The 22,675-nt window shown below is 33.9% G+C and overlaps 2 protein-coding genes across 8 annotated transcripts in view; one reads left to right on the forward strand and one right to left on the reverse strand.

The window, feature by feature from the left end:
• The window catches only part of Sdhaf3 (Succinate dehydrogenase assembly factor 3), a 173,504-nt gene that overhangs the window by 147,134 nt on the left and 3,695 nt on the right, over positions 1-22,675 (forward strand). For 2 of the 5 annotated variants that reach the window (XR_014178272.1, XR_014178270.1), the window contains one exon: positions 15,390-15,666. The exons of 1 other annotated variant lie outside the window; for it this stretch is intronic. The gene's annotated coding sequence lies outside the window, so the exon portion shown is untranslated. Of the gene's footprint in view, positions 1-10,161; positions 10,304-11,879; positions 12,041-15,389; positions 15,667-22,675 lie in introns of those variants that run through there. 2 more of the 5 variants (XR_014178271.1, XR_014178273.1) reach the window with 2 other exon arrangements.
• LOC145729096 (protein turtle homolog A-like) overlaps positions 1-22,675 on the reverse strand; it is a 132,664-nt gene that overhangs the window by 60,055 nt on the left and 49,934 nt on the right. For all 3 annotated transcript variants that reach the window (XM_081979712.1, XM_081979714.1, XM_081979713.1), the window contains exon 2: positions 4,002-4,134. In XM_081979712.1, the coding sequence (XP_081835838.1) occupies positions 4,002-4,134 (133 nt within the window). The remainder of the gene's footprint in view (positions 1-4,001; positions 4,135-22,675) is intronic.

Genomic DNA, 22,675 nt, shown 5'->3' on the forward strand with positions numbered 1-22,675 from the left:
AACTAACCTAATGGAGTTTGTAAACACGGGTACGGCTACCCTTCGCCATGTCAGTACAAGCAAATTGCATTAATTACGGATCGGTTTCGGTTAATTAACGCTTAATTGAGGAAAACGTTATCTAAGACGATCGTCCGACCGCAAAAACTGAGAGACTCAACGTATAAATGAGCAGTATTCACCTCTGGGGCCGTTGGAAAAATGTATTTTTCAACGGACAGGACAGACACCAAATTGAATGCGACGTTCATAAAAGAAACAACATCGTGCAACATATTTTACACATTGTCCGGACGCAACAATGGCCGAGTCCTACCGCAATATATCAAACGAGGTCGCGGAACATGTGTCGGAGAAGAGCGTCGCTAAAATCAGATAACTCATTGAATTTCTGAACGTGTTTTCGGTATTGTGCCCGCCTTTCGATGGCTTTAAAATGTTGATTTTTGTTCGGGTCTTATCGGTCCTGAATCGAATGCGAATACCCTTTAATTAAGGTACGAGTCGAAACATTGTCGACGCGTCTGGGATTTATGTTTTGCCATTAAGGAAACTCGTTGCATTTGTACGCGATGTTTTGATTTGTTTTCCCCCATCGCAAATGAAAGCATTTAGACACGAATGCATTTTGTACGTGTCTTTATCCCGACAGGATTGGAACGAAAATTATTTGTTTCGAGCTAATGCGCAAGATTTCTCCTGTTTTTGACTAAAACGGTTACAAGCTAAAATAAACAAAATTTTATTCAGCAATACTTGAGTAGAATTTGACTGGGAACCATTTGACCATCATATTATTGCTACAAATTTTAAATTTTATCACAAAATGCAGGAATCTGTAACTGACTGACTGTAAGCTACATTTAAAACTATCAATACACGTCATAACTGTGAAATATGGCCTCATGAAACTGTAAATACAGCTTAAAAGTAATTGAACAAAACTATAAACCATTTTTTGGGTTTTATACCATCATAGCACAATTAAATCAATTTTGATAGTAGTTACAGATGTCACGTATTTATAATCCTCATCCTCATCTTAAACTGTCACTAAACGTCACAACTGTCAAATATGGCATCATAAAACTGTAAATATGTACAACTTGAACTGTAATAAACCAAAACAATACAACTTTTTCGGGTTTTATTGCTGTATAGCACTACCCTGTCAATTTTGACAGGAGTGACAGATAGCACGTTACTATAAGCCATATCTAAAACAGTTATATCAAACGTCACAACTGTCAAATATGGTTTTGTGTAACTGTAAATACAACGTAAACTGTAACTTAATCTAAACGATCCACTTTTTGGTGTTTTATAGCTTAATAGCACTACCACGTCAGTTTTGACAGTTGTGACCGGTGTCACGTGACTATAAGCTACATTTAAAGCTACCAATACACGTCAAAACTGTGAAATATGGCTTCCTGAAGCTGGAAATACAACTTGGGCAGTAATTAACCAAGACGATACACCTTTTTCGAGTTTTAGAGCTTCATAGCATTATTGAGCCAATTTTAAAAGTAGTGACAGGTGTCACGTGTTTATAAGACTCACCTTAAACTGTTATTAAAGGTCACAACTGTCAAATATGGTTGCATGAAACTGTAAATACAACTTGAACTGTAATAAACCAAAACGCTACTACTTTTTCGGATTTTATAGCTTTACAGCAATACCGTGTCAATTTTGACAAGAGTGACAAATGTCACGTGACTATAATCCAGATATAAAACTGTCATCGAACGTCACAACTGCCAAATGTGGCCTTACGAAGCAGTAAATTCAACTTTAACTGTAATTAACCAAAACGATACACCTTTTTGATGTTTTATAGCTTCGTAGCATTATCCAGTCAATTTTGACAGTGGTGACAGGTGACACATCACTAAAAATTACATTCAAAACTGTTATTAAACGTCACAAATGTCAAATATACCCTCACGAAGCTGTAAACACAACTTGAACTGTAATTAACCAAAACAATACACTTTTATGGTGTTTTATAGCTTCATTTCAAAACTCATTCATTAAACATCACAATTGTCAAATATGATTTCATGGAGCTTTAAATACAACTTTAACTGTTATTAATTGAAACGACACACCATTTTTGAGTTTTGCATGTTTTCATTTTGTAGTTTCTGTCATACTTACATAAAATTGAGTCAAACGATGGCAGAGACCACTACACCTGTAAATCTAAAGGCTGGGAAACCAGAGGATTTTCTGTTACGTGAAACTAAGTAACAATCTGGTGGACGTTAATGCTGTTGAATACTAAAAAGTTACTGCCCGTAATGCAGTTTTGTAATATAATATTTATTTTTGGTTGAAGCAAATGTTCACAAAATAACTTTGTTCTCTACTTAAAAGTTTTACATTTTTAATTTTCGTTAGTGAAACGCAGGCAAACGCTCTTTCCAATTCAACGTTGTTGACTGAAGCGGAACCTCCTCTTAATCAAACAGAAAACGTATTAAGTATATTTAAGTTTCCATCAAAAATTCCGCTCCGACATTTAACGAACCATCTCAGTCATAATTCAAACGAGCCCAGGCCCGTATGGCCCCGGTTCGAAAGGCGGAAGTTTTAATTCGCGGTTTTGCCGAAACTTTTAAAAATTTATTTCGCGGGATAATGCGGGCTCTGTTTAATCTCGTCGAGTATAAAACCGGGCCACGTCGCCGTATAGAGCAGCTGCAAAACGTTCCCAGTTAACCATAAACTCGGTTACGAAAACGTTGCAATGCTTACGAGATATTATAGAGAAATGACGCAAATGGGAACAGGCCCTATTACTTAATCCCTAGCGTTGGGTCGTCTGACCACCGGCACATTTCATTAAATGGACCTTAATCCAATTTAAATTAGTCTCTATGTTTTTGTTAGGCAGACTATTAATCCTGTGGATTTTGTTTTTATTAATTTGTCATAATATGAGTGTGTTATGCTTACCATACCAATTTGCTGTGGTTTGCATGAATTTAAGCCACAATGTTACTTTTGGGTTTGGTCACTTAAATCAAGCAGTTAACGTTTACGCACAGTTTTAAGTTAAGAACGATTTTAGTTAACCTGTAGGTAATTTTTAAAAGATATATTTTTTTGTTTAACACCACTGAAAAGAGCTCATTAAGACGGTTCTTTTAAGTGGTTGAACCACTTTGAACTCCCAAAAATAACCGATATACAGGGAGTCAAAATTTCAGACTAAATTTTGGATTAAACTTAAAAAAATGACATTAAAGCAGTTTTTGGCCAAGATATATAAGTTACAAGAAATTTGAAAGATAACAAAAATATTTTCAATAAAATGCTGCATCAACCCATGTAAGTTTCAACATTAATTATTCCTGGGGCTATATCGGGCGGGCTCAAAAACTGTAGTAGTTCAACATTTTTGATCACCCTGTAGACAATTTTGTAGATAGAACTTTTTTAGTTAACATCACTGAAAAGACCTTGTTAAGACGGTTCTTTAGTGGTTGAGCCCGAAACTACCAAAAATGACTGAAATACAATGAGTGTCAAAGTTTTAAGGTAATTTTTGAGTAAAAGTAAAAATGCATTTGGCAAATATCTGAAAAACGGTTAAACTTACAAAAAAATGTCAAGTGAGCAAAAATGTTCTCAATGAACTGTTACATCAGTTTGTACTTACATCAGGCCGTGTTACTTTATTAAGGATCAAAATAACTGGACAATCAAGCAATAACAATTAATCATCCCATAGCAACCTAATCAATTACGACTGTCTTGAGCACAATGCTTCCAATTATCTCGAAGCAAATTTATGCCTACGCACAAGAGATTCATTATCAGGACGTCGATCCGGTTATGGCGATACGCGTATAAATTAACCGGTATATTCAATTATCTTGACTCCACTAGGCGTGTTTCTGTTAATTGAAGACGCTAAGGTTCAGGGAGACATGTTATTATGACACATACAAGTAATTAACTACGAATCTACAGGAATTCTGGGGACTTACCTGAAGATTGGTTTGCTGTGGCCGTCTTTGTACCAAAGTATCATGTAGACTCGGTCATCACGGTCTTCTGTTTCGATGTCACATGGTAAGGTGGCACTGCGTGTTAGTACTGCTCCTACAGGCATTATAGTAACTGAAAATACAATTACTTTATTAGATTTTACTAGTCAATATGGGAATAATAGTATATTACATTATGTAATAAAATTTGGGTCATGTTTGGTCCCATCGACAAAACGTGTTGTTCTGAGTTTCCAGATAGTGGAAAACGGCCATTGAGAACTCTCGGAAAATTGGCATCACGAAATTTGCCGTATATTTTAGCAGACAGCTGAAATTTCCTGTGTTTTTGTCAAGGTCCAACAAGGTAGGACAATACAGTACAATAAGGAAGATCCATATTAAATATAAAAGAATTGCTCGACACCAATGGACTTGGCTAAAATATCAAAAAATTTAGCTAAAAACATAAACTTTTACGATTTTTACAGATTTTGGAATTTTTGTTATAGCAAAATTCGATGACTATTTTCAATAACTATTAATTTACATGAACAAAAGGAAAAGTAAAGAAATTTCCACACAGAACCACTAATAATATTACATTTACAGGCAAAGTAAATGTAATATTAGTATCATCTTAAAAAATCTCGAAAAAAGGATTACAATGGGTAAACATTGGTCTACAATGAACTAATTTAAGTAGGTTATGGGTAGGCAACCCTACCAAAATCTTGGGTTGATTCTTTTAAAGTCCCCTGTTTCTTCTCCTCGCCAAAATATAGGACAAATTTTGACAAAAACTTAAAAAATGCCATTTTCCGATTTTCTTGAGCTTAATTCAGTTTTCCGAGAGCTTCCAATGGTCGCGTCTCACTGGTTGGCACCAGGAAATCCAAAAAAACACTTTTAGTCGATGGGACCAAACATGACCCAAATTATACGAGCAGAGTTGTCGATAGTTGGATTACTTTTAGTGATATAATTGGTGATTATCAACTTTGACCAAAAACTTCATTAAAGATGTATAAACCTCACAGTGTATGGCTTTCCAACCTTTTAAATATTTAATCTTCAATTTTCCCTGTTTATTAAATACAGTAAATTTTTCGTTTTAACCGTAATAATAGCGTACAGTTTCCAGATGAAACGATTGCAAATAAGTGGCTTTTTCGTTCCCGAAATAAAATTACAATACTCCCATTCGATTTGCAAGAGCGTCTATAATCCTAAGCGCGGCGTTTAGTCGATATCGAACGAACATAAAGGGATTTTCCATGAATATTTGAGCTTATAAAGGGCGTCCTAAAGGTAATACAATAAGGCGGGGAATGGTTGTGTGCTGTGTAAACAGCGCCACTTTGAAATGGCAAAAGGGATAAGAGACTCTTCTTTTTCTTCGTCTTGGGACATTCGCTTCTAAAGTGCCTCCAGCTCAAGAATTTCTAGTGGTTTTCTTAATTTACCTTTAGTCAAATGGGAATTGGTTAGTCGATGGCTTATTATGATTTATTTTACAAGCTACCATTTTCCTAACAACTAGTTTGAAAAGTCTACTTGTGCAGTATTTGCGTAAATCAAATCATTGGTCAAAAAAAGCAGCAAGCTCTTTTGACCGATCACAAAGCGTACCCAGTGTGCTGAGATTTACGCCAGTACTCTATTACCATAATTTTTGTTCACACTTGATTAGTGTACCTACTTATTTATCAAACGTCTTGTGTATATGAAATTAAAATGTAATAGTTTTGTTTGTGAATTTAATTAAAATTATTCTAAAGCAACAAGAACTGGATTCTGTACTTGTTGGTAGATTTGCGAAAATTAAGGAAACTAAGGAGTTTGATTATTAAACTTTAAGTCGTGGCACAATAATGGTTCCACCACAAATTTAATTACGCGGGCTTCCAAAGCCTTTAACTGTGGTTAGTGGATAATTAGAATCTAACCATTAGTGAACACCACCGGATTCAAACTCGATTCGACAAAATCCACTTTTCCGTATAGCCGGGGGATTGTAAAAATCACGAGGCAAATTGCATTTACATTGCAATTCTTGCAGCAAACCGCCGTGGCATCTCGTAAAGGATAAACCGACCCCCCTATTATTTCAAAAGATTGCCTCGTTGTTGTGCGCCAGCCGCAAAACGGCATTATCCATTTGCTTTTATTTGGCAACGTGGCCGGTCTCTTTTCTGTCAACCGCAAAGGGTATTTTTACAAAAAAAAATTGTATTTATACAGTTTAAAGAGTTTCCGCCAAACGGCCGAATTTACGAACATTGGAGATATGTTCTATATGTTTGTTGAGACGAGTTACTCATTTCTTCGTTTTTTGTGTGGTGAGACAGAAGACCCAACCAGAAACGAAGATATTACGAACATTGATTGCATATCGCAGATATAGCCAAGAGATACATACAAAATAAGGGCAAAAAGCAATTCAAATTAGACGGCACAGTTGGAGGTTATCAGATGATAGATTTGTATATGCAAATTTCAATCAATTATTTATTAAACTTGTTTATGAAGAAAATCAACAAATAGAGAAGCAAACGTCACATTCAAACAAGTCTAGGATTTACTATTTTGATGTAATTTTCCACATAGTTTGCGTATCATGAGAGAAATAAACTAGTTACAATTTTTCACTTTAAACCTTTGTTAAATTTTGTCAAGAAAAAGAAAATACAGAAGATTGATAGTGCTATTCAGAGACTCACACATCTTGTCTTGGTCTTCGGAATATTCCTTCCTTCTGACGCTTTTGAGGGCAAAATGTTCCTCTCACGTTTTTGTAGAAAATTAAATTCTCCTCAATTTTTCTCTCTCAACATTTTCCTGAATTTTGCCATATGACTGAGTTATGGGGGAATGAAGATCCCTCAGTAGATATTCCTTCTGAGAAGGACAAAATATCTTTCTGGAGTTTTAATAGAGAATTAAACTGGCTACAAAATAACATACAGAAGTTTGAATTGAGACATCAAGTATAGTTAAGATAAACGATTTCAAAATATCATGACAGTTTTATGGTAAATTGACTGATTTGTGTAATTTCCAAAGTACACTAGAAAACGGGATAATTCTACGAAAAAGGACAATAGAATCGAGTTTTTGAGGTTGAAATTAGTTAGGTTAGGTTAAGTTAATTGAATTTTTGTTGTTGTTGTGCACCTCTCTAATTACCAAAGACATATAAGAAACTATTTAACATAAGCAATGATATTCACACTTTACAGTTTTCAGCTATTTTGTTTGGTGGTTGTAATGTTCTGACTGCTGTTTTTAGAATGACGTGATTCTAATAAAATTCTCGTTTAGACTGTAAATAAAAGTTCAAAATTTGTTACTCAATTAATTACAGTCTCGATTCGGGATGAAATTTTTCTATATAATACATTTGTCGAAAAATATATAAATCCGGACGTGTTTTCAAAATTTATACCCCTCCATTCCTCCATGTGCATAATTAAATTTCTGTTCGATTCCGCTATGGGACGCGACTGTATGCCAGGGATAGAATGTTTAATTTGTTCCACTTTATTCGGTTCAATGGAAGCGGGGAATCATCGGTTTAATGAAATCTGCTTCTGTACGACAGCCTACCAAAAAAGAATAAAAATTCATAACATGCTCGAATTACGAATCTTTCAATAACGACAAATTCCATCCCCAATCCGATTAACAATATGTGTAATGTGAAGGTAAGAATGTTATTTTGTTACTGGCTCATTAATTATGTATAATAATCTAAGCAGTGTTGATATTGCATTTAAAGTCACTAAAGTTACTTTTTTTCAATGAGACAATGACTGAGGTGAAAGTTGTTTTTAACTTTATGAAAGGATAGCTTAAGAAGGTTGTTTACAACGTATTTTAATGGGACACCCTGTATATTATTATCCTGTCGTAGTGTGCAAACTTAGACAAACGAAATTTCTGTACGAAAATGTGTACAGTTTCTGAGATAATTGAGGTCAAGTTGAATCAATTTTTTTTGCAAATCTTTATCACAAACAATTTATTAATTTCACTAACCGTTCATTATGTTTTCTTGTATTTTTAGTACTAATTGTTTTTACTGTTGCACATCTGCACCTGAATGCAAGTAATTTGTAATCTTTCTGACAAATACTTTTATTGCATTAATTGCACCAGTGAGAAACTAAACTATTTTATACTAAACAACCAGTGTACTCTTACAATAAATAGGAATCGTGATAGGTTAACATAACAAACCACCAATCTTTATTGAATATCATAGAATTATCGGAATATGCGTTTACTTAGATTTTTCTATAGATAAGTTTCAGGATTTCAGTCACGCTATAACGTAATATGGGAAAGTGTGTATTTGACTCGGAAAGTCACATGTTTACAACGAAAGTTTCACTACAGGTCCATAAATTTGGTTTTTGTGTGAACTGGGAAACTTAGTTAAAATTTTACCAGTTAATTCGATGAGTAAAACAATGATTCTTGTTGTAAATGTGTGAATTTTATTTACTTGATTTTCCTCACTCTTCCTGTCCTAGTATATCATGCTAGAAGCAAATTTAACAGTTGCGTTACTTGCCACATTGCGCTAGTCTGCATGCAATATTAGCCGCAAAACATCAAAGCAACATTAGTAAAACAACAGTGCGTAAAATCTCACATCAAATAAATCAAGAAGGAAAGTTATTGCCTGTATAAGTGAGGCGCAAAAACCGCTAATCACAGTATATTGCGTTGTATTACATTGCATGTTAAAATATGATAAATCCCGCTTTTGCAGTTTGAAATTGATGGGAGTCGAGAGTTTTGTTTACTAAAATTTTAATGAATAAATTGCTCGTTGTCAGTTCAAGAGTTGTACGGGGCAACTGATTAATGCGTCAATTTGGGTTTTTTATTTATTTTGTTCGATTTAGTTGCCCTCCAACAGTTTTTTCCAGTGATATGAGTGAAAATAATCTGTTTTGCAACAAAAATATTTTCATGCAACCAGTAAAGTAACAAAGATACAGAGTGATTAAAATAAGAAAAATATTTGTATAGTATTTTTTGAAAAGTTTTAGTTTTTCAATAAAATAAAATTTTGAGCCAACTTTATCGTTTTTGAGAGATTTTAATTTTTTTTATTAAAGTTAGTGTATAACAATTATTTGTACGGAAAACACTTTTTCTTGGTTTGCTAAAATAAACGGTTTTCGCAAAAAATAGGGTTCTAATCTCCTTAATTTTTCTGATGAAAGTAAGTAGTGGTTTTGGGTACTGAAGTAGCAACTTTTACAAGAAACATCGATAGAAATTGTAGAAATACTCATGTTTCACTGTTTCAATCTCTCAACCCTAACCATTACCGAAATATTCTAGTTTTTTTTTTGGAAATTGTGGTAAAATGTTGAAAATTTGTTCAAAATGGTCGTCCTGAAATGCTCTTTCACAGTGTGCTAACTGCAACACGACTGTCATGCGTGTACATATACAGGGTGTTCAAAAAAATCAAAAGGAAAAACAGTTCAATTTGAAACTATTAACGCTCTGCCAGTTGTGACCGAGTTCACCCAGTTCTAAGTGGGCAGAAAGTTATTCTGAACATTTTTGATATCTGGGAAATTTCCGTTGCCTAATTTTGTATCTCTGCCATTTTACTAGAAAAAGTAAATATTTCTGTCTGGTTAACCTTTTTCAGTAAAAAATTAACTTTTGTCCCTTCTTCTTGCCAAAGCAGAAATTATCTTTGATTTTTGAACGAAATTTGTACTATGTGATTTTTTTTTGTGACAGGTACATGAAGAGTTTTGAGCTACAGAAATCAATACTTTCTATGCTATTGAATCTACGATGTAAGGAAATTTGAGGACAACAAGTATTGGCTTTATTGAGCAATTAAAATTAATTATTCGTAGAACAGAAATTATTATTAAATAGGTTCATTTTGCATTTTAAATAAAATATAAACAACTTTTCCCATCCATTAACTTTTAAAGCTGAAGTTTACATGTGCAGCATTTGCGTAAATCTCAGTAAGTATTTGGATGAAAAATGAAAATAAATTTCGTTTACCTTTCTTTGGTGTAATCTGCAGCATCATACAATTTAACTGTTGCGTTATGAAAAGGGAAAAGTTAGTCAATAACCATTAAAACCGAAAAATTACTGATTTTTCCAGATAACTAGTACATAGTGGACTTTATGAAGACACTCACGCAAAAGGATTGCGGCTTAAGTTTTATGGTTCCACCCCTTCGGGGCAAGTCCCTTTGGGATATTAAATTGCTGCGCTTCCAAAGTTTGCTTGGTGCCGGATCTGGGTAATGACTTTTAGTTTATCTTTTACTGCATTCGAGACTAAGGTAAACACTACCCGTAACACCTTTTACGCTGCTAGATGTTTCCTTCGCCTCAAAGAAGGGGAATTTATGGGTTTACTCAACGATTCGAGATGTTGTCGGTGAATATGAGAGGCTGTTACGGTGTTAATGGAGTGTAAAGGTCGCGCGGGACCGCTCGGACTTATTTGCCAACTTGCGTGTTTATCCCTCGGGGGAATTTTAAAAATCACCTCCATAAATAAGCAAATAAACATTAGAGCATTTTCGTACCAGGGAATTTAATTTCCTTAGCAGCGGGAGCGGCAGAAAGAGAAAACGAATCGAAACTCAATTACACGAAGCGAATTATTTTTATGAGATTGAAATATTAAAAATGAAAAGGGAAACATTTCCTGAAAGCTCGATTGCTTTTTGGGACTGTCTTTCAAATTTTCCCAACAGAAATTGTATGTTGATTATGTAAGGAAAAACAGTCAAATTACTATAATTTGAAAAATAGTACGGAATAAGTTAAAACCAGACTCTCTAGTATTTCACGTTTCTAAGATTGTTTTGCTAGGATTTTATTTCATTTAGGTTATGTTGTTATTAATTTGATAGTTTAAATGCATATTTATATTGTAAAATTACTTGAAGATTAGTTGCTGACTGACTTTGTTACTATTTATCATATCTCGTTTTATATCATTAGGAAAAACTTATTAAATTACAAATTTCTAATCACGTGACCGTCTTTGAATTGATTGATACCGATTTTTAGTGTCACATGATCATTTTCAAATTTTATTTTAATTTTTGGAAGTCACGTGACTGTTTTTCTAGTCATGTGACCGTTTTAAATTTAAAACTAATCACATGACTATTTTTCATTGACACATGACTAGTAATTTAAGCTACTTAATCTCAATTTTATTAGGAAACTGCTACAGTCTAATCATGCATTCACGCAGTTATAATCTTTGATTCCTTTACCAGAAGGAAACCAAACACAGCAGTTTCCAAGATATTAAGGTACCTAATAATCTTGTAGATGTCAATAATAATTGTCAGTGCTATATTAAGTCATTACAAGACTATTTTAAGGCAATAAAACAAACCTACGTCCTCGTTATATCGAATAATGATAGAGCAAACAAATTTCAAAATTGTTTGGTTGCGTGGTCAATTTAGTTTAAATACCAGTTCGATAAAACAATGCATATCGGGTAATAAATCCCGTAGTGGTGTCAACGAAAGAAAAAGCTTTTAACCGGTTCTTAGATAGCAATCAGTGCAAGAACCGGCAAAAGTTGCAACAATGTGTCCGGGAAAGCAGTAAAGCTGATAAACAAATCCTTCGTTACGAGAACGTCGACTGCAGCCATAAAGATAGTTGATTGCTATTGTGCCCGGACCATCATTCGTCCGAATCCCATTCCCTAGTGACGACAATTCAAGTAGTTCGCATTTTAAATACCTTTTATTTTTATCGTCTTCCAGGGGAGCCGTTTATTGCCGAAGGAAATTACCTATTGGGCCACGTTGTCACGATTACTCCTTTTTATTTCCCTTTCAGGTTCAGCCTTATGGTGACGTTGGCGGAATTTGAACTAGCTAGCTGATTCGTACAAATCAGAGTCCATTTGAAAAATTGCAGTTACAGTACATCAATTGTAGAAAACTAAACTAAACAACCCTGTGTAGAAGCAATTAAACAGGAAAGAGTTGTTTACCTAACACGTGCGAAAAGTGCTAGTTTTTCATTCAAGTTGTTCCTACATTTACCGGCACCTGCATATTTTGTCTGTCGACAGCAAAAACATAAGAAGATATCCAATTAAAAACACTAAATCACTCTGATCAAGTTTTACTTTCAAAAGGACAGTATTCTGTTGTTATAGAAATTAATTGTTTAACAACATTGTCATATCTTTTACGATTCTAATCTATTTAATCTAGAAAATAAATGATTACTGTTAACTAAGAAGATTCAAAAAACTGCAATAAGGTATGTTTTAATAGACAGTCCGGTATACGTATGCAGGCTAGAATTTCACAAAAATCTTGCATTTTTCTTAGATTTGTCTTGTCTGCAACTATTACTGCAGTTAATCAGGCATTGCATACTGATTGAAATGAACATAAAGACAACTAATAATCAAATAAATATTCCGTTCATACAAATTATTTAACCACAAATCATCGTTTCGTGGCTTTCATTCCTTTTTATACTGCTGGGAAAGATTTTCGGAATTATTTTTTCCTGAGATTCACTGATAACAATTTCAGTTTTCAAAAAAATGCCAGAACAAAATTACAGAAACATTTATTCCTTAACGGTTAGAGTTACGGAAATACTTAGAACCGGGTAAACGCAGTCACAACTGGCACAGCGTTAGTTTCAAGTTTAACTGTTTTTCTTATTAGTTTTTTTTTTAACACCCAGTATATTATGTTCAATCGTTTTGTGATTAACACGCGGAAATACTAATTTTTATAATTTTGATGCAGTTTTCCAAAAACCAACGTAAATTTTAACTTTCCGCCCGGGTGGAAAGTGAGTACTTTATAAGTGGTAAGTGTCACTTTCCACCCGGGTGAATGTCAATATGCGTTTTGTCATATCTGGGCTCTGCAACAGCTCGCAGCTCAGATGATAATGAGTAACACCTGCGTCTTCAGAAATCTCCATATGAAAAGCACTTTAAGAAACGTTTTAGATCAAAATATTAATGACAGAATAGCACAATAATGACGTTGTCATGTAATTGTAAACAAATCACCCGTCGTTTATTGTGGTTGAAGTCATAACTACTCCTACACCTATACTACCTTATTGTTAGAGACTATTAGCAATTAATATTTCAACTGAATGATTTATTAAGTTCGATAAGATTTTGATAAATGGTTGAAAATAAAATAGTATACAAACCAAGGTAGAAAGTTTAATTTCTGTCTCGAGATAAACTAATTTCTCGACAGAAATCAAATACTTATAGTATTTTTTGAAAAGTTTTAGTTTTTCAATAAAATAAAATTTTGCGTTAACTTTATCGTTTTTGAGAGATTTGAAGTTAGTGAATAACAATTATTTTTACGGAAAACAGTTTTTTTTTGGTTTGTTAAAATAAACGGTTTTCGCAAAAAATAGGGTTCTAACCTCCTTAATTTTTCTGATGAAAGTAAGTAGTGGTTTTGGGTACTGATGCAGCAACTTTTACAAGAAACGTCGATAGAAATTGTAGAAATACTCATGTTTCACTGTTTCAACCTGTCAACCCTAACCGTTACCGAAATATTCTAGTTTTTTTTTGGAAATTGTGGTAAAATGTTGAAAATTTTGTTCAACATGGTCGTCCTGAAATGCTCTTTCACATTGTGCTAACTGCAACACGACTGTCATGCGTGTACATATACAGAGTGTTCAAAAAAATCAAAAGGAAAAACAGTTCAATTTGAAACTATTAACGCTCTGCCAGTTGTGACCGAGTTCACCCAGTTCTCTAAGTGGGCAGAAAGTTATTCCGAACATTTTTGATCTCTGGGAAAATTTCCGTTGCCTAATTTTGTATCTCTGCCATTTTACTAGAAAAAGTAAATATTTCTGTCTGGTTAACCTGTTTCAGTAAAAAATTAACTTTTGTCCCTTCTTCTTGCCAAATCAGAAATTATCTTTGATTTTTGAACGAAATTTGGACTAATTTTATAACGTCCACGACCGCCAGAGCTTGTAATATGTGATTTTTTTTGTGACAGGTACATGAAGAGTTTTGAGCTACAGAAACTAATATTTTCTATGCTATTGTGTCTACGATGTAAGTGAATTTGAGTACAACAAGTATTGACTTTATTGAGCAATTAAAATTAATTATTCGTAGATCAGAAATTATTATTAAATAGGTTCATTTTTCATTTTAAATATTTTTATTATTATTTGGATGATTGGCCAAACAAAGCAGCTTTCAGCTTGCTGCTTTTGTTTGACCAATCAAGCTTTAGGACTCTACTATCTCTGTAACTGTCATATACTATTTTTTAATTCCAGTTGTAGCTTAAACTGTACTTTTTTAAATTTTTAGGCGAGCTGTGCCTGCAATTTCCAGCCACTACTGAGAATATACAATTTTGATGAAAAATCAAAATAAATTTCGTTTACCTTTCTGTGGTGTAATCTGCAGCATCATACAATTTAACTGTTGCGTAGATGAAAAGGGAAAAGTTAGTCAATAAACAAAACACACAAACACTTTTCACCTGAGTATGTAATATACTAATTCAAGTTATTAAACAGATTAACTGAAAACAAAAATTAAATTTTTCAATTCGAAGTGATTCAAACTGAGAAAGGTGTTTAATTTAGTGGGTAAAGAAATGTCGAAGACAAGTGCGCTTTTCATCTCTGGCAAGACGTTCAATTTATTCATGCACATTCCGAATAAATCTGCACATAAATATGGCTTTGTGCAGCTGCAGTCGGAATAATTTCTCTTTCGTAACGGGGTCGGAAAAGCCGTACAAGATTTTGCAATTATGAGAGCCGCTATTCACACGTCTGCTGGGCAAATTTTTATTATAATCTGTTTTTTTTGCTTCGAAACTTGATTACTGTGACATGCTAAGTTTGATCGATGATGATGGGAAAGTGTGGTTTTGCATACGTTTTGGTACTGAATTTTTGTGTATTGAGTGTGCCGGAACCATTCTGGAATTCAGCAAACTAAAGCAGACAAATTATTCGAAAATCTATTTGTCGAGTGAGGGAGAGAAGGGTGAAGCGTACAGAACGCGGCCATATTTCACGTTATAGAAAGCGCTTTACCAGACGCTGACAAATCGGCATGCATTTTTTACGAGGGTGCAAAACAAAAGGCGTGACAAGAAAATATTCGCTTTTTTTCGGTGAACTGGTGCGTAAAAGTAACGACACCGAAATAGCCCGTGTAAAAACAGCGTGTTTGTTAAATGGACTGCATTCGTTACCAGAGTCTAACCGTTCAAGAATGAAAAATACATTTCAATTTACTTGCATAGTCTACTCGGTTATTTTTATCGGTTCCAGTTAATCGTATACGTTAAAACATTTCAGGTGCAGGTCCGACAAACTAAGTTAGCCAAGGGAGTGCTAAGCCGGATCCAGTAGGAAAGGAACTAACAAAGATATAGGCTGACAAGGATAATCCCTCATCCCGAATCCGGGCTTCACGTGAAAAATCAAATTCCCGGCTTCCATTGTGACGTCCAAGAACCTAAAAGGGAGCCGTCAGTTTGCTCGTATTGTCGTAATTGTGCGAGGCGACGTGAGGTCTTTTGTGTCGACAATTGCCTGAATTCCATACTCAACCAATAAAAGATCTTTGAACTGATCTACACTTTTTAGACATGTGTACCTGCTTTAAAGTTTATTAGTTTAATGTAGACTCTTGAAGGATTTGCATCAACATGTTTAAGGGGTAGTTTGTAGGTTGTGAAACTTTTTAAAAATAGTTGGAGGTTCGAATGCTTTTCAAAGCTTATTGAAGTTATGGAATCTTTTATAAATCTCACGAAATGTGCTGAAAAGTTTTCAGAAGGTTCTAGATAATCTAAAAGTTTTAGAAACAGCTGCAATGTTTCGGGAAGAACTTTGATGAATGAATGAAGAAATGCTTATCATAGTTTACAGCACTGTAGGTTGTAAAACTCTTTAAAACCTCCTAAATATTTTATGTTTTAGAAACAGTTGCAATGTTTTAGAAAGGATTTTGGAGGGTTCTGAATGATTTTTGAAGCCCATAGAAGTTTTGGAAGCTTTTAGAAGCGTCTAATATTCTGGAATGTTTTAGAAACAGCTGTAATGTTTTGGGAAAAATTTTGGAAAATTTTGATCGCTTTTTAAAGCTAAATTGGAAGCTTTCAAAAACGAAATGTGCTCGAATGTTTCCGGAAAAATCTAGAAGCTTTTAGAAAAAGAAAGGACGTGTATATTCGGCGTTTTATTCCGTCGTGGCACACCGTGTATACAGGGTGTCCCACGACGAAAGACCTCGATTGATATTGGAAAAAGTATAAATAGGAGAGTTTTGAAAATTTGGTAGGATACTGATGTGGGCATGCCCAATCCAACTAAAATATTTTCAAGATGGTTGCACTTCCGCTTATACCGGAAGTCGATCACAACTTTCTTATTTTAAATAGAACACCCTATATATTATTACATATTTGGATTCCTCACAAAATTCTGACCAACTTTTGTATAGAATGCCCTATGCCTATCTCTAGCCGTTTTCGAAATATTTGATGTTTTTCCAAAAAAGTGACAGTTGCAACGCTCAACATATTTTTGTACTATGTTAAAACCGTATTTCATTTTGCAATGAAACTTTGGGTTATTGTAAATAAAGGATCGTTTTATTAAACTGAGGGTGCGTAATGACTCATTTGTATACAGGGTCGTCAAAAAAAAAATCATAAAGTTGCCACTAAAAAAAATGAAAAATCTCAAGTTTTTTAAATAGAAACCCACATTTTTTATGACGGAATCATTTTGAGCATTAAAAATTACTATAAGTTTAAATTTACTTGCCTATACCTAAATCCAACCCATTTCGTTTTATTTGAGAATAAACATTTTTTTATTAGGCTGCATGGTTGGGATTAGCTGGTACTCTAGTTAGCCATGCTTTTGACACACGGTGATATTGGAGAACTGCAAAGCATGTTATGTTGAGCGTTGCAACTGTCACTTTTTTGGAAAAACATCAAATATTTCGAAAACGGCTAGAGATAGGAATAGGGCATTGTACACAAAAGTTGGTTCGAAATTGCAATTTCTACATTTGTATTATTAAGGATTGGTTTTGTTTTAATAGCTTTTATCTTCACAGATCCCGTATTCTTAAAATTTTCAATTATTTGCTTGACAGCTTTTCGTGATGGCTTTGGTTTTTCTGGATAACGAGCGGCAAATACCTCACATGTTCTACTCACAACTTTATCACATTCTCCGTAAATAATAAACAGATTTAAGTAATCTTGGTTTGAATAACGTAACCGCGACGGCATATTTGCAGTTGTCAAAACACTCAAAACTAGTGTTATTAACATGCCCTGCAGGTCTCCAATATCACCGTGTGTCAAAAGCATGGCCAACTAGAGTACCAGCTAATTCCAACCATGCAGCCTAATAAAAAAATGTTTATTCTCAAATAAAACGAAATGGGTTGGATTTAGGTATAGGCAAGTAAATTGAAACTTATAGTAATTTTTAATGCTCAAAATGATTCCGTCATAAAAAATGGGGGTTTCCATTTAAAAAACTTCAGATTTTTCATTTTTTTTTGTGGCAAGTTTATGATTTTTTTTTGACGACCCTGTATACAAATGAGTCGTTACGCACCCTCAGTTTAATAAAACGAACCTTTATTTACAATAACCCAAAGTTTCATTGTAAAATGAAATACAGTTTTAACATAGTACAAAAATATGTTGAGCGTTGCAACTGTCACTTTTTTGGAAAAACATCAAATATTTCGAAAACGGCTAGAGATAGGCATAGGGCATTCTATACAAAAGTTGGTCAGAATTTTGTGAGGAATCCAAATATGAAATAATAAATAGGGTGTTCTATTTAAAATAAGAAAGTTGTGATCGACTTCCGGTATAAGCGGAAGTGCAACCATCTTGAAAATATTTTAGTTGGATTGGGCATGCCCACATCAGTATCCTACCAAATTTTCAAAACTCTCCTATTTATACTTTTTCCAATATCAATCGAGGTCTTTCGTCGTGGGACACCCTGTATTGTTGTAAATGTTTTAGTGTGAAGATTTCTGTAACTAACTCATGTAACTACTAAGTACATGAGTAAATAGCATTGTAACCTTAAAATACACCGTTTAATACAAAACAGTTACAAAACGTCATATTTGCACAAATATTCAAACACACATACCAAATGATCTAAGACCCAAATAATTGATTTTACTACAAAAACTAAAATAGGTCACAGTCTATTTAAAACCAGCAACTAAAATAGACCGATAATTACTACCTACTTAAAGAGCAAGAAAAATATTAAAAACGATAAACGGTCAATTTAATGAGTAAATTAAAGGGGACGATCAAGTATAAATAAGCGTTAATGTATTTTTAGTTTTCTGTTTTTGATGACATGACTATTATTATACGAACTTTTAGTTTTTTAGTTAGAATAGAGTTAAATAAACAGAAAAAGTATGTTAGGTCAGTTGCTTAAGCACTTAGCTGGCAAATGTCAGTATAGTAACTGTCACTTAGTTGGCAAACTTTAAAAAAGGCCAAATTTTTGAAGAAAAGCTAAATTTCGGGCTTAAGAACAATTTTCCAGTAAGAAAATATTATGTTTAATAATAAAACCTTCCTTTTTAGGACCCCAACTACTAATTATTTCCGGATAAAGTTTCTATTGGCCGATATTTTAGGTTAGGTTAGGAACACGATATCAAGATGAGATTATTTAGGCAACCTGTAGCTAGAATTTTTTACAAAAATTAACCTTTTCTGCATGAATTAGTTATTATGGCAATATTTTCAGAAAAATCACATTTTTTATGCAAGCTGTTACGCCTCCTAGTGGCCATTTCAGAAACTTTTTTATAACATTTATTACCGCAAGAATCTACGATGGAGATACAGCACCTCGCATATTTAGTTGATCATTCAGTAAATTGTGAACATTTGTGAAAATCACCCTGTCTAAAGGGAGTGAGAGTTAATAGAGGTAGACATGTTTTACTAATGTCCCAAGTTTTTACCAGATAGGTTCATCAGGAGCTGAGTCACGTGGTAGGAGCAAAGCTCGATTAGACAAACATTTGCATGGTTAGGGTCAGCAAACAGCATGATAGCAAACCAAAACGAACCCTAATGACTTATTTAGTCAATTTTCAATAGAAAACAACAAACAAAGCTTGGTTTTTGTCTAACTCCCTGTTTTCTTTATCAACTGAAAATACTCAACAGACGAAATGTGTGTTTCTTTTTATGAGATATATTCCATCATTGTCAAGTCCACGCTGCTCGGAATTAAAGTTGAATTGGTAGAAAAATAAAATCTTTTCATAAACTTGTTGAGCATAAAACGAGTGTATAAATCCGGAACCGAAATCAGGTGTTCGATATTTCTTCGGCAACGTATCAGAAGTTTTCTCGCAATATAGAAATTCACAGTAACCTGCTGTCGCATTCGGAGTCTTATTGCTTACTCGAGACGTTATTTTCTCTCCTAGAAATCCTCTATTTGCTTCTGGCTGAAGAAACGGCGGCAAAATATTGTCTGGCGCAAGTACAATTTGACATGAAAAATGTCAATTTTACGGTTCGGCTCGAGTTTAGTGGCAACAAGTTTGAAAAAGCTTCAAATTGCAAGCACAATATCTGAAATTACGTAGTAATAAAGCTAATCATGCAACTAAAATTTAATTAAACAGCATTTGCTAAACGATCTGACGATTTTGGGGCAGATCAAAGTGGCTTGATGATTAATGCAAACAAAGAACTGTTTTGTTCGGCTCTAATTAATTAGCTGTAATTAAATCAATACGAAATACAAAGCTGGTAATATGTTTTCCGACGACTGACTTTGAAAGTACCTCATGTACGCTTCCATTTCAAAGCAGAAAGTGGTCATTCGCCGCACGTGCGCAGAAAGTGAATCATTTTCTGCTCTAGAGCGTTTTCGCTTTCTACTAACAATCTAGTCACCAACTTTTTTCGGCGTTTCCATAACAACGCTTGACATACCTGTTTGAAATAACCACATTCCGTCAAAGTGATTTATCGGTGACAATGAGTTCGAGCGACGAAAATGATGTGAGTTGTCCTTCTAATCCACCCCACAGCAGTCGTCGAAAAAATATCGTCTATATTTCGAGCCAAAAGTACTTTTGCCGCTTTTACATGATTGCAGCGTTCGGCTTCGCCTCAAGCTGCAAATTTCATGTGCAAGCGGCAAATATATACTTTCCGCTCTTAATATAGAATAGTATATAGAATAGTATAGAAGAATAGTATATAGAATAGTATAGAATTATATATAGAATAGTTGGTGACTAGATTGTTAGTAGAAAGCGAAAACGCTCTAGAGCAGAAAATCTCTCTTTCTGCTCGCGCGCGGCAAATAACCCCTTTCTGCTTCTAAATGGAAGCGTACATGAGGTACTTTCAAAGTAAGTCGTCGAAAATATACTATTGTACGATTTTCTGGTGTGGAAAAGTTGACATGAAGGCGTAATATTAAAAAAACTGCAGACAGTAGCAGAGGATTATCTCTATATTCGACAGAAAGCCGTTGTTTTTAAGCCGCTTAAAATGTTGCAGGGGGTTGGACGAAAAATATTACTACAAAACAGGTCCGTACTAAGCGCGCCCAAAAGTGGGCGTGATGGCAGTAAAGTGGGCGATTACGAGCCTGTCGTCGTGTGCTTTCGAGGCAGTTGAGGATATTAAATTTCTGTCAAAAACGACCTCATGAATTTTTCATGGTTTTACTTTTACGGCGTTTGCTTTGGAGGTGTACGTTTTTCATCTTCCGCAGTATTACCGACTGAGGGTGCATAAAATTAAATTTTTCGACCCATTATATACGCACGGTGGCGTTACCGTCGCGGCAAATTAACTTTTTTTTGGACGAATTTCACTTAAAGTTTTGTGTCGATGACCTGATTTGTAAAGTGACTTAAAAAACAGGAAAAATCAATTTGTGGGAAATTAAACGTTTTATACAAGGTGCTACATATTAATTAGATGAAAACCGGAAAAGATACATAGAATCTAGAATATTTTAAGTCAAAATATTTAAAGGTGGTAGAATAATTGGTCAAAATACGGTAGAAAGGAGAAGGAAAACAGATTACATTTTACATTATAATACAGGTTGTTTTTCTAATGCATCATCGGTTCTATCATACCATAACCATACTTCCAAAATACAAATGAAGGTAGAGCAAAAGGGTTTACATGTTCCTATCGTACTTTTTCAAAATCTAGATTATGATAGTATTTTAAAAAATTTCAAAAATAAGTACTTAAAGTTTCAAATTTTTTAAATTTTTGAAAATACTGTCCTAAGGGGAGATCTCAAAAAGTAAGATAGGAACATGTAAACCGTTTTGCTTTATCTTCAACCGTTCCAATTTCTTCAACCAAAATTCCAATGTCTATTAGTCAAATAAATAGCATTGGTTACTAAGGTTGTCACATCCATTATTGCCAATGATTTTATATAGGTATATTTTCCTTATGGCCACATTACTTAAGAATTTTTTTGTTTCAAACATGTATCATTTTTGGTTTCCTAGATGCAGTACCTCGCATTCTGAGTGGGCCACCCTGTACATCTAAACCAAAATTGAGTAAAAACAGATTCGGTTGTACTTTGCTATTTTGTTTTAATTAATAATTAATCGAAACAAATGAATCCGAACAGGTAATTTACCGCTTAATTGAACTTTGTACTAGTGGAAAATGAAAATGTATATTAATGGTATGCGAAGCATTTAACGTTTTATTTAAATATAGCTCGATTTTTTTTTGTTTTGATTGTTTCGAATTTCCATTTATAACAAATTAATATAACTGATCGTGACTGATTACAAAATAAATTGAAACATCTCGAAAAGGTACGCTCAATTAATTTGTCGTTAGTATCTTAATTAGGAAGCGAGGCAATATTTTTGCTTTTGTCTGAGAGGGAATGATTGAATATTATGTGTTTTGTTATGTTTACTTTTGATAAACTAGGGCATGTTCTCATTCTTTAATTGGTTTTCAAAAATAAAATAGTAAAAGTGCTTCAAAGTTTTAAAAAGCACTTAAATATCTTCTCTAATACCCACCACCATCACATTCTTTCTTATTTGTTTATATTATTATAAGGCACTTCAGCATAAGCATGTTCTTTGCTGTACACAACAACTCTACTGAAGCTAAATAAAAAAATTGGCAAAATTGACAAAAATAGCATTTTGTTCATTTAAACTACAAAATGAGGTAAAATCTTATTTTTCTAATTTTGGCATATAAAGTGACACTTTTCAAAACTGATTAGAGTGACAAAACGTTTTACTTTATGTAACTAGTTACATAAAGTATCACTTTATGTAACTAGTTATGAAAAGTTCATTTCATCACTCCCTGTTTTTATGCATTTCCGTAGAAACATATGGGCGACATCCATCATAACATGTCGTTGTCACTGTATATACAAGGTGCTATGAAAGTGAATATTTGTGTTAAATCACTTTAAAAGATGGTTTTTACCGCTTTTTGGTCAAAATTAGAAAAAATCATGTATGCAAAACGTTTCGAAAATGTCTTATTGTGTAACTCATTCAAATTGTAGGACCTCGCTGCGCT

Source organism: Ips typographus, linkage group LG5, assembly GCF_016097725.1.
Source record: "Ips typographus isolate SLU linkage group LG5, UJ_Ityp_2.0, whole genome shotgun sequence".
NCBI classification, from domain to species: domain Eukaryota; kingdom Metazoa; phylum Arthropoda; class Insecta; order Coleoptera; family Curculionidae; genus Ips; species Ips typographus.